At 45.0% G+C, this 11,363-nt stretch overlaps 6 protein-coding genes and 1 pseudogene across 6 annotated transcripts, besides 23 other annotated features; all 7 read right to left on the bottom strand.

Moving 5' to 3' along the window:
- Tc00.1047053511655.69 (ubiquitin-activating enzyme-like protein) lies at positions 1–1,480 on the bottom strand (the record flags this gene model as incomplete). The annotated part of the gene is made up of 1 exon (XM_801620.1): positions 1–1,480. A coding segment is annotated over one exon (1,480 nt), but the record flags the coding sequence as incomplete, so codon positions are not given.
- Positions 1–7,082: a sequence feature (heterozygous, non-Esmeraldo-like haplotype).
- Positions 2,311–2,333: a microsatellite.
- Positions 2,376–2,404: a microsatellite.
- Positions 2,650–3,264, bottom strand: Tc00.1047053511655.60 (hypothetical protein, conserved; the record flags this gene model as incomplete). The annotated part of the gene is made up of 1 exon (XM_801619.1): positions 2,650–3,264. The coding sequence occupies one exon, from the start codon at positions 3,262–3,264 to the stop codon at positions 2,650–2,652; it is 615 nt and encodes a 204-aa protein (XP_806712.1).
- Positions 3,316–3,337: a microsatellite.
- Positions 3,458–3,520: a sequence feature (T-rich).
- Positions 3,920–3,957: a microsatellite.
- Positions 3,966–4,031: a sequence feature (T-rich).
- Positions 4,120–5,910, bottom strand: Tc00.1047053511655.50 (annotated as a pseudogene).
- Positions 6,254–7,132, bottom strand: Tc00.1047053511655.40 (hypothetical protein, conserved; the record flags this gene model as incomplete). Its single annotated transcript, XM_801618.1, has 1 exon — positions 6,254–7,132. The coding sequence occupies one exon, from the start codon at positions 7,130–7,132 to the stop codon at positions 6,254–6,256; it is 879 nt and encodes a 292-aa protein (XP_806711.1).
- Positions 7,083–7,252: a sequence feature (areas merged during assembly that could not be assigned to a particular haplotype. This can correspond to areas where the two haplotypes were merged or to regions with more than two copies in the genome that were merged during assembly.).
- Positions 7,253–9,986: a sequence feature (haploid, Esmeraldo-like haplotype).
- Positions 7,468–7,510: a microsatellite.
- On the bottom strand, positions 7,599–8,471 carry Tc00.1047053511655.30 (uncharacterized protein; the record flags this gene model as incomplete). Its single annotated transcript, XM_801617.1, has 1 exon — positions 7,599–8,471. The coding sequence occupies one exon, from the start codon at positions 8,469–8,471 to the stop codon at positions 7,599–7,601; it is 873 nt and encodes a 290-aa protein (XP_806710.1).
- Positions 7,855–7,925: a microsatellite.
- Positions 8,580–8,604: a microsatellite.
- Positions 8,725–8,749: a microsatellite.
- Positions 8,861–9,532, bottom strand: Tc00.1047053511655.20 (hypothetical protein, conserved; the record flags this gene model as incomplete). The annotated part of the gene is made up of 1 exon (XM_801616.1): positions 8,861–9,532. The coding sequence occupies one exon, from the start codon at positions 9,530–9,532 to the stop codon at positions 8,861–8,863; it is 672 nt and encodes a 223-aa protein (XP_806709.1).
- Positions 9,557–9,642: a microsatellite.
- Positions 9,690–9,755: a sequence feature (AT_rich).
- Positions 9,910–9,932: a microsatellite.
- Positions 9,987–10,013: a sequence feature (haploid, non-Esmeraldo-like haplotype).
- Positions 9,997–10,040: a sequence feature (AT_rich).
- Positions 10,014–10,592: a sequence feature (heterozygous, non-Esmeraldo-like haplotype).
- On the bottom strand, positions 10,044–10,967 carry Tc00.1047053511655.10 (hypothetical protein, conserved; the record flags this gene model as incomplete). Its single annotated transcript, XM_801615.1, has 1 exon — positions 10,044–10,967. The coding sequence occupies one exon, from the start codon at positions 10,965–10,967 to the stop codon at positions 10,044–10,046; it is 924 nt and encodes a 307-aa protein (XP_806708.1).
- Positions 10,593–11,324: a sequence feature (areas merged during assembly that could not be assigned to a particular haplotype. This can correspond to areas where the two haplotypes were merged or to regions with more than two copies in the genome that were merged during assembly.).
- Positions 11,037–11,064: a microsatellite.
- Positions 11,214–11,238: a microsatellite.
- Positions 11,325–11,363: a sequence feature (heterozygous, non-Esmeraldo-like haplotype).

The raw sequence follows: 11,363 nt of genomic DNA, 5'->3' as shown, positions 1-11,363 counted from the left end.
ACAACGAGGTATCCCGTAGAATGTGAAGGGATTTCACTCTAGTGGCATCCACTGACATTTCTTCCGCCATTCGTTGAATGAGATCCTTCGAAAGTGGCACAGGCGGCTGCGTCGCCCACACAGTCTTCATACTAAGCAATTCTTGAATTTTTTCGTAAAACAGAGATCCTGCCAGAGCAGCCGCCATGCTACAAATACTTAAATCACCATCGCAAGCGTCCGCCTCGCTTTGCAGTTCTTCCTCCTGTTGGGTGATAATTGCATCAACAAAGGCAAACTCATCCTTCTCTTCCCGCTTTCCCTCACCAAAAAGTCGCTCATATAACTCCTTCGCGTAGTGCACACAGTGGACCATGGTAGTGGGCCGTGCATGAATGGTACAAACGGCGACGGTCTTTTGGTTTGCTGCCTTTGGATGGCAGTCGTAGCACTCATACAGGCCGCGTATAATGGGCTGCACCTGGCCATTGTAGCCCATCGTGCCGCTCTCTATAAGAGGAACGTCTGTGCGCATACACATGCGATTCACATGTTGACGCGCCGAAACATTATCGAGTGCATTCAGCACAAGGGCAAACTGAGAAAAGAAAGCGTCATCGTACGCTTCACTTTTAATGTCCGCGTGATGAGCACGAATGACAGGCAACATTCGTTCTGAAGATGTCGATGTGAACCAGTTTAGTATTGCCTTGCGTGCGGTATCTGCTTTGGATGCACCAACGTCCTCCTTTTGGAACAAAAATTGACGGTTCAGATTCGTGGCATCGATTGTGTCAAGATCAAAAACATCCAGATTGCGAAAGCCATACAAGACAAGAACTTTGAGTAACTCGCAGCCAATGCCTCCCGCGCCCACAACAAGTATACGCTTTTCCATCAGTGTCTCTTCACCATGCAACGTTTCATCCTTTGCAGGGGAAACGCAACAATTCGCCGCCACCTGTGTCATCGCCGTTTCTGTAAGGGTGTTTGTCACCATGACCTGCCGCTCCTCCCAATACACCGGCAGATCATCCCAAACTTCTCCATTAAAAGACTCCAGTGATACCGCGGTGATTCGTGGATATCTTGCCGCTGCCTCCATATCCGCCATCCTTACTTTTTCCGGGCACTCTAAAGCAGTACACGCCGACGTTGTGAGTGACAAAGCAAGAATGCCTGGAACCAGGCAAAACGAAGCACCTTTACCGGCGGGATGAACATGGACGTCAATGTGTGGTCTACCATTGATCTTCTCATGCTGCCCCACCCATGGCTCAAATGCTTTCAGCACGGCTTCCGTGATGGAAGCAGCAGAGACTTGAAACGATGAAACATCTGTCATTTCCATGACGCCGGTAGCCCACCCCTCACCTTTAAAGCGTTTGGCGTCGCCCCTCGAAAAAATACCAACATCGTCGTCCCCGCGACTACGCGATGCTTGTGAAAAAAATGACCTCTTGGGAGGAAAAAGAAGATGTCCAATGTACACCCGCATCATCTTCCCTATGTATTCTTCTTCTCTTTTCCTGCTAGTTCGCCAAAGCAATGATTGGGACAAGACACAAATGAAAAGGAGCACACAAAGAAGTGCATGCACAAACCAACACAAAGGAATGAGGGGGAAGTGTCGAGTGGAATTGACTACTTATGCGGACAGCTTGCAATCAAATATGTCCATGTCTTCTCTGCCTGCCACGCCACAGCAGCGTCCTTGATCCGTGCCGCATGACCGCCAGAAAAAAAAAGTTCATGCAGACAATAAACACACACACACAAACAAAAAAAAACATCAACAATGCATCTTCCTTCTGTGTGTGTTTGCGACGGTAAATCCCTCACCTCTCATTCTTCTTTCTTCATTCCGTCCGCAAAAGAAATGAGGGAAATACAAGCGTCATCCAAAATGGCATGCCTCACCATCGAGACGCCGATCACGCACCTCGCTGTCACATGGCGGACCTCTCAGTGGTCGATGTATGCTCGCTTCTTCTCCAAGTACAACTGATCTCGCACCACCTTTGCCATCGTAAAGCGCCACTGATGAAATTCCTCCATCGTGAGGCGGTACCGCAGGACGGAGCCGCTGCTCAGTGTAATCGTTAGCGCGACAGTAGGGATGCCAACGCGTGATATCTGCCCGGATGACACCAGAACGTCCACAGTCCAATCCACATCCAAAATACGCTCTCGTTGAAGCGGACTGTTGACTGCCGCTGCTGATGTTGTTTTTGTTTCCGATGATGGGGATGCGGAGGACATTTCAGGCGAGCCTGGAAAGCAATGATAAAAGAAAGACGCGAATAGACGTCAAAATAAAAGGAATTAAAAAACAACAGCAACAACAACAACAAAACCAGTAAAAAACACCATTCTGTACAAGTAAGCTAGGAAGTACACACACACACACACACACATACATACATAAAATAAAAAACATGTAAAAGTGAAATTAAGCAACACGGATGGTTTGTGCAAAATAAAATAAACCAAAAACATAAAATAAGCCCCAGACATCTGTTTTTTTTTTTTTTTTTTTACTTTGCTTCTCCTTCAAGAGACACATTTATTCTGTTGCGCCTCATCACATTATTGCCATTTGCCGTCTCTTTCCATTGCAGCAATGAGTAACCTTTAGATATTTGTAAAGAGGGTGAGACATGCGCGGATTTAATGCGCCCGTGACACCACAGACGCACCAAAAGTAACACTGGGGTCCACCGGAGAAGGTGCAGCGTAAAAGGCAGCCGTGATGTTCGCAACGGCGGTGGCACGACACTTCTCCTTCTGCGCTGTGCTTTCAAGATGCGTGCAGGTTGGATAAGGAGGCATCGGAAACGCAGAGTCCCTATTGTCATCGCACAACTGAAATAGATTAATGCACCGGTTTGAGCAGCGCGCTAACATCAACGCCCGCTCCAGCCAATTTGGTTCTCTCTGTACATCGCGACACGATGGTGGTAACCCGACAAGCCAATCGGCCTCGGGGAAAAAAGGCTCATCATCCAGCGATGAAAAATTCTTCTCAGCATTCCCTTCCCTTCCTTCAGAGGATTTACTTTGGACGTGATCATGCGTCTCGATTCCCACAAACGCCGCTTCACTCATCCCGCAATCGCCATCATGAGGCACGACTTCGTTGTCAGCCGCATCAACCTCAGGTGGCACAAGCGATTTCGCCGTCACATCGAGCGATTCATGGCTTTTTTTTCGCTTTTCGTTCCGCAGAAGTTTTGTATGGGGAAGAATGTATGCGTGCAGCACCGACCGCGACCGCTTAGGCATCACCCCTTCTTCACGGCCTCATGGCAACGACGACCACAAACGCCACCATACAGAGAGAGAGAGAGAGAGAGAGTCACAGACAGATAAATACGTACGTAAGTACGCACACACACACACATCGCCGCCCATGGCAACTATCAAAGAGGGCAGCAACAACCCCCGCAATGCACAGAAGCGGAAAGGACACACAGTAAAAAGGATAGGATGTAAAAGAAACAAACAAACAAAAAAAAGAAAGAAAAAGGAAAAGAAGGGATCCACTAATAAGGGGATGGGGAAAATAACCGCACCAACCTACCTTCTTTAAAGTCTTATTAAAAGCATATAATCCTTTGCATATTCTTTTCTTTTCCAGAGGCAGTGCCGAATAAATATCAGACAACAGCGTTCATTCCTGCATGGCTGCACAACAGGGAGGGGTTATTTTTTTTAAATTTTTCATCCCTCCTAAAAGTCGTCGTCTCTTCGTGACTACAGAGCCAAAACTCCCGCTTTTTTTTTTGTTTTTGTTTCTGTTACATCTCCATCTGGCGGTAACCATCAAATGGACTCCACAATAGGGAGGGAGAGGGAACAACAACCTCAACAATCAAATAAAAAACAACAACCAACGCTGCAGCTAATCAAGTAAATGTAAATATATATATTTATACTAACACACACACACACACACAGGCACACACACAGGCACACGGCAACGCAAACAAAACAAAACAAATCAAAGAGAAAAGAAAAAGCACAACAGAATCGTATAAAACATAATATAAAATCTCATTTTTCAAATCGCAACAGTTTTCTTTCCTTTTTTTTGATTTCTCCTTTTTGTGTTATCACGTGTTCCTCCCCTGCGTTGCCTCATCCTTGGCAGGCTTGTTTGAGCATGTTAACTTGCTCCGTCATGACCTTCGCGTTGGCGACCCGCTGAAGGAGTGCCACTGTGACGGATGCGGCGCTGAAAATGCTGCCACAGATGGTGATAGCAGGCGATACGAGGCCCCACAGGCCCCTGGAATGAAGCTTCGATGCTATACCGGCGTAATCCAAGGCAACATCTGCCGATGCGACCGTTTTGGATTTTATTGCTGTTGTTGCTTGTGAATTATCAGAATTCATGGAAAATACTCGCCGCAGCCACTGCCCCCATGAGGTGGAATCAAAGCCCAACGACAATTCTTCCTGCCCCATGGCGGTTCCTCGAAGTTTGGCAAAATTAAACAGCTCTTTCAAAACACGGCCTGTGTGTTCTTCCCGCAGTTGAGCTTGATACTCCATGTAAATAATATTTCCCAAAACAACAGCCGTCATAGCAGCAGCCAACCACATACAAATCCTACTCTCACGGTAAAGTTTATTGACCGAGTCATCAAGAAAGACGGCAGCCTCCGTTAAAACTTCAACTTCGGCTTTTGTTAATGCTACCTCCACATATCCCTTCTTTGGGGCTAATTTTTTTCCAGCTTCCGTAGACCCATCTACTTCTACTTCTTCTTCTTCTTCTCCCAACTGAAACCTTGCTGTGACGCCGTAGTGATCAGAGATGGGACAGAAACGTGGTTCCAATGTGTTTGCCGAATTTTCATTTGTTTGGCGTTCCGAATAGGCAAAAAGTTGCCCGCACCAAAACGCACAGCTCAATCTTGAGAACCATTTCAAGGCCTTTACCCCAATTCCTTCTTCTGGTGGGATTTGAACCTCATTGTTCCCTGTAAAGACAACCACACCCGCAGGTCCTTCTTCACCATTGATTGGCATCTTAAAAGGGTAGTCTGCGGCCGCATCCGGGCAGTCGTTAAACGCAGAGAGACGAAGTGTATTCGATGTAAAGAAGATATGATCAATCTGACACGGCACATCACCTCCCTCCACAAACCAACCATCTTTGGGTGAGTTAAACATATTTGCATCTGAATATGTCAGTGTGACAGTGTTGATTCTTTTTTCACGCTCAGACATCTCTGGACGGTACATAATGGATGGTGGAAGCACCGAAACCAACTTGTACCCGCGTTTACGTAATAAAATGAGCATTGCTTGCAACTCCAGAGAGCGCTGTGTTGCATTAAAATCTCCTCCAATAATAACACGATCGGGTGGGATGTGATGTTGACGAGATAAATTCCGCAAGAGAAATTGCTTGGCTCAAGCGAACCGACAAGTAGAGTTCATCACGCCAATTTAACAAACGAGCGGTTTTCTGATAGGCTGCCACGAGATGTGTATTGTACAATAACACCTCTTCATAGGGTGGATCGGGGCTCACACCCCTCCTTGTGGTGCATGGGACATGGATGCGCAAGAGCGATGCCCCCTTGTTGGCGTAATAGTCACCGTGAAGTACACGTTCAGGGTACCCTTGCAGTGGAAACGTAAAAAACAATGCAGATTTAATGGGAAAACGAGAGATGATGGCAATACCGGAACCGTAAAAAGCACTTGGAAATCGCTTGAAGTATCGTTTCTCCCGCACTTCACTGGGCAGATTGGAAATAATGAGCTCAAAGTCTTCCTTCGAAAACTGTTCCTGGAGCAAAATAATATCATAATGAGCAACTTTCGCGGCAAATCGTGCCATACGGGCGGCACGATATTTGGAGTTAAATATCCCCCACAAGTTAAAGCTCAGGACCGTAATTTCAGTTGGCATTCCGTCCGTGTGGTTGAAGATGAGGAATGGAGACTCGTTCGCTGCAGAGGTCTTGGCGTGAGATGTTTCTTTTACTTGCTTCTTGTCTTTTTATCAGCTGTAGGAATCAATAGATCTAGAGGAGACAGACGCAATAATAATAATAATAAAGAACACACTAAAAAAAGTTATTGTTGGTTGTTTAAATCCATCAAGTATTTCTCACTAAATTCCCTCATCCCTTGTCCCAGAACCTCCCTCCCTTCAAGGCCATTGCTACGATACCACTCATCATCTATATACATATTGTACTATATGATATTCTAAAGCCACGACAGCTCCTATCCGCTAATATTCAAAGCGTAATTACGCATTGGCCGTCTGGTCCGCCACCTTTGGCATCCACGGTGCGACGCGATTGACGGGGTATGACATGCGCATATGCATCTCTGGACGACGCATGTGTACACGAGGTTGCAGGAACCGTTTTGCCTCCAACGGAATGTCAACAGGTACTTTAAGTGTTACCTGCTGTTGCTGCTTTTCCATTTCTGTAATAGCCAGATGCAGCCATTCACCATCCAATTCCTCTGTGTGGTGAATGTGATCGTGTATCGCCTGAACATGTGCCTTTGCCACACCGACCTGCTCGTGTACAATGTGCGCCACCTCATTTGCCTGTTCTTGGGTTACTTCCGCTATCTTCTGAGCCGGGTTCCCTGCCCACAATTCCCATGCATGAATACGTGTGTCTTTCGGCACATTTGACCCTGCAGCAACGATTGCTCCATTTTCAACAACTGCACCAAGCGCAACAGACACACCTGGCCCAATGTATACTCCGTCTCCAATGGTGCAACAGTCCAGTGTGCTGCCAACACCAATGTAAACACCATTTCCAACGTTTACTTGACCTAAAAAGGAGGCACGATCCATCACAACTGTGTGATCACCCAAGACTGTTTCCTCCCGCACATGGTAGTTACGAATAACGACATGATAGAAAATGCATGTGTCATGTCCAAGTACGACGTTTCCACTAAGAAAGGCACTCGGCGCAATAAAAGCGGAATCCTGCGTCCACGGTAACATCCCACGGTAGGCACGAACGTTCTGGTGACGTATGACAGGATACATGTGGCGGTTTGTCTGTAGATAATGTGCCATGATTGCAAGCCGGGCCCCCACGTCCTTCAGCATAAAGCCAAAGTACGGCACAAAGCCTGGAACAATATTTGCAGGCATGCCGATCCCGTGGCAAACAATTTTGACACAAAGAAAGACAGAGAGTGTCTGGGAATTACACGCCAATTACTTTTTCTTCCTGCTAAAAAGGAAACAAAAACAAGAAAAGCAAAAAAACAAACTAACAAGGAACAGGTATGATGCACATTGCGACGTGGACGCGACCGGCCCCAAGCGGTACTGCCACGAGGGCTCCGATGAAGACAGAAGAAGAGGTGTATTTATCCATAAAAGTGACAAAAAGTCCATCTCAACCCTTCCCTCCCACAAAAATAAAAAAGCATACATATATATATATATATAAAGACATGTACACAGATAAGAAGGGAGACGGCAAAAAAAAAAATAAATAAATAAATAAAAAAAATAAAAAGAAAAGGCCAGATTTGCATCGGGAGTGCAAGGCACAGAATCGTTCGCAGTGGAACAGGTTTTAGGTGTATGTGTATACATAGGAAACAACCTCTCATTTCAACGACTCTGCCCCTCCAATGGAATTTAAAAAGGCCTTTAATGACCGTAATTCCGATACGACATTCTGCATTGTCATCAAATCCGAATTGAAATCATCACGTTGTTTTTCTCTTACAGGAGGGAGAATTGTGACCGCCTCTTTTCTTTCTTTATTAAAGGACTCATGGCTCTTTTCCAGATCGTGAGAATTCTCATTCAATTCCCCTGGCAACTCCGTGTGTAATGGAGGAAAAACGGAAGTGTGTTTCGGTGATGGCGCTGAGAATGACAATGACGAGGAGGAGGGGGACGACGACGATAACGATGGTGGTGATGATGAATGAGAATTACTCGGTAAACGTGGCGTACTTGTAGGCGGTTTCACTGAAGCAGAAATCGCAGTTGAGGCATCAATACCATTGGAAAGCAGTGCGTATTGCAGTGCCTCGTTCAATCGCACCATTTCATTCAGTGCTGACTGTAGTTGTAGCACCTGTTCCACGAGCAGTTTCCTCTCCTGCTGCACCCGTGCCACTTCCGCTTCCTGGGAAGCAGCATGGGAGTAAGCGGCAGAATACCTTGCATGAATTGTCCGCCGGATTTCAACGAGTTGTTCCTCCAATTCCTCCCGTCGTGTTGTTTCCCTCCGTGCGAGGGTGTCTAATTGCTGCAACTGTTCGTTTTTACTTTTTATCTCCGCCTCCAATCGTCCATTCTTTAACCTAAGATATTGCTGCCCCTCCTCCAGAACGCGATTGACGGCAGTCAACTGCATGGATGTATACCGCTCCCGCTCAACTGCTGCACGGTGGGGACAATGTACATTCGGGCAAAATTTGTCTATGGAATCCGACACAAGAAATGATGACTCGGCCCGTTGCATCATGTCCACGCCTCCGCCTCCGCCCTCTTTCTCTCTATTTCCTTGTCTCTAGATAATATTGCAAAATCACTCTAAATGATGAATGCAAAAATAAAAAAATCCTTGTTGATTTGTCTGTCTGTCTGTCTGTCTGTCTCGCTACGTGCTTGCCTTGCACATCTACACATGTGTAGGCAAAAGTACAGTGAAGGGAATAATTTCTTACACCTCTGTGAAACAACTCCCTCCCCCCCTCTCTCTCTTTCTATTTAATGAGAAGAAAAAAAAAAAAAAGAAAAAAACTCCAACAACACAAGAAGCCTGCCCCCCTTTCCGCTCCTATTCATGTAGAAAGTAATAAACACACCACTTCTCTTCCCTTCCTTTCCACCCACCCAATCACCCCTTCTCAATCATCGTGTTAGACGCCCTTCAGTCTTTACGCCCACAGAAGGTGCCTTTGGAACAATTCTTCCCTTTTTGCCTCTCGCCCGGCATGCATGCAAGAAGTAACTCACAGGCGACATGACACGAGACAGTAACGGGAGGGTGGCTGCACAAAATGCAAACTGCATCGCATACAACGGGTACGTCAAGGCATTAGCGACAAGATAGTTGCACAGTAGACGCGGAGAGAGACGTAGTCCACCAACAACAGGCCCTACTTGTGACCATCGTTCCAAATCGATAAGAGAATCTGCAGAAAGAAGTTTTAACCAATCAAACACATCGCCAGTGGAGAAGCCGTCATTGTGAAGTGCGTAGAGTACCGCAAGAGTCATGGACTCGCCAAAAATGTAAAGGTACATGGCAAACCCCACACCACGCTCCTGCAACACGCGATAAAAACGACTTCTGCTCATGGTCGGTCCCGACGCAGCAGCTTTTGATGAATGTTTTGCAATTATTATTGGCTGATTCCTTTTGCCTCTCACATGAGAAACAGAAGCAGGACGTCCTGCACGTTTACCCAATGTCGCCACAGGAGCCACAGTTGCCACAAACCGCCGTGCGAGAGAAGGCGACCATAAAATACATGTCGTTGCAGATAAATATACCCCCCGTTGCATGTTCACTACTCCCATTGACAGTGCAAACACCGGAAGAGAAAAATAAAATAAAATAACAAAAAATAAAAGAAATACAAGTAAAGTAATAAAAATAAAAATGAAAATAAAATAATAAGAAAAAAAAAGAAGGGGGGAATATCTATATCTCTATGTATAAATATTACATTGCATGTATAAATATAAATATATAAATATATACGGGCAATTTCATAATAATAATAATAATTAAAAAAAAAAAGTTTGTAACGCAGCCAATGGCATACATAGACAGAAGCAAGCACACACACACACACACAAATAAATAAATAAATATGTCCAGACAACGAGTCAACAAGAAGAAGAAGAAAAAGAAGTGGTTTCGGCTCCAAATGGTGCCCCGCCCACCCACCAGGAAAAAAAAAAAAAAAAGAAAAAACCGACTCAGTTCACAGTGAAGACTACATGATTTTTAAACCAAACATCCCTCCTCTCCTCAAAAGAAAAAAAAAAAAAAGTTATATAAATAAATATATATTTATAATTTCTTTCACTTTGTGTGAAGAAATTCCATCAACGGTGGGTCATAATAGTTTCCCTCTCTCTCGAGTGCATTTGTAAAGGCAAAGGAGTCGCCATTTTCACGATCTGTGATATCACTATCGTCATCTGTAGCCTTGTATTCACCCTCCATGGTGTCATCAAGGCGTTCTGATTCAACCCCTTCCAATTCTGCCAAAGTGGCACCATTCTCAGGTTCTTCATATAAAATATGCCTCAAACCACATAAAACAGGACACAACACTGCCAATCGAGGTAACGTCTCCTCAAAAAGTACCAAACGTGTTGCATCGTTTTCAATCGTTGCGGAAAGAAAAAAAATGGCTTGATATCGAAAAAAGGCATCATGAATAACAAGAGAACGAATAAGTTTAAGCTCTATAAACCGTTGTGAACAAATCCAACCAAACACATTGTAATTCGTAATTTGCATTCCAAGTCCACGGATTACCATCACCTCTTCAATGTGCGCACGCTGGAAACCAGCCACCATACGCCATACGGACAATATACAACAAAATATCATCAAAAACAGACGCGGCAAAAACGAATTTGGTGTCCATTTGTCCATCAAAAGAGGAACGACACCGTCAATCTTCTTTTCAGTACCATTAAGGGAAAAATACATCCAATTTGCTCCTTGCAGAGGGCCTAAAAAGGTAGGTAGGGACGGAAGCGCTAAAGCAATCAGTACCAACAGCAACATCACGTCGTTGACCGAAAAAATACGTAAAAGAAACGACGTGTTTGGTCCAAAGGGGTTGCGCTGACAAACACGGTACGACCGAAAGCAGTCATTGTAATCGGTCTGAAAAACATCCACCATGACGTTGGTGCTGGTGATGTGGCCCTCCAGCAACACTTTCGGCGAGACATGCCTCGAGGACACCGAGTCGGTCTTCGTTTCACTCATCAAATTCAAAGGCAAACACGAGGGGGTTTCTCCCCCACAGATGCTTCACGCAATAAGTTGCGCAGTTAAAATAATAATAATAATAATAATAATAATATGACGGTGCAATGCACTCTATAATATAATACTGAATGATACGGTGTGTAATGTACCCACTTTCCCTCAACTTCCACCAACACACGTTGTGTTTCCACTGTGTGATGATCACCTCCACATTTAAAAAATTCAAAACCAACCAAACAAACAAATAATAATAATAACAATAATAATATGAAAGTCCCAGAAATTCATTTTCTTCTCAAGACAAGGCAATGACATACATAAAGAAATCATAAGCGGCAAATGCCCCTCCCCCCCCCCCCCCAAAAAAAAGGGTAAAAATAAACAAAACTACGG

This window comes from Trypanosoma cruzi, genomic scaffold, assembly GCF_000209065.1.
Source record: "Trypanosoma cruzi strain CL Brener 1047053517151 genomic scaffold, whole genome shotgun sequence".
Lineage (NCBI taxonomy): Eukaryota > Euglenozoa > Kinetoplastea > Trypanosomatida > Trypanosomatidae > Trypanosoma > Trypanosoma cruzi.
This window is presented reverse-complemented; position numbering and strand designations above follow the sequence as displayed.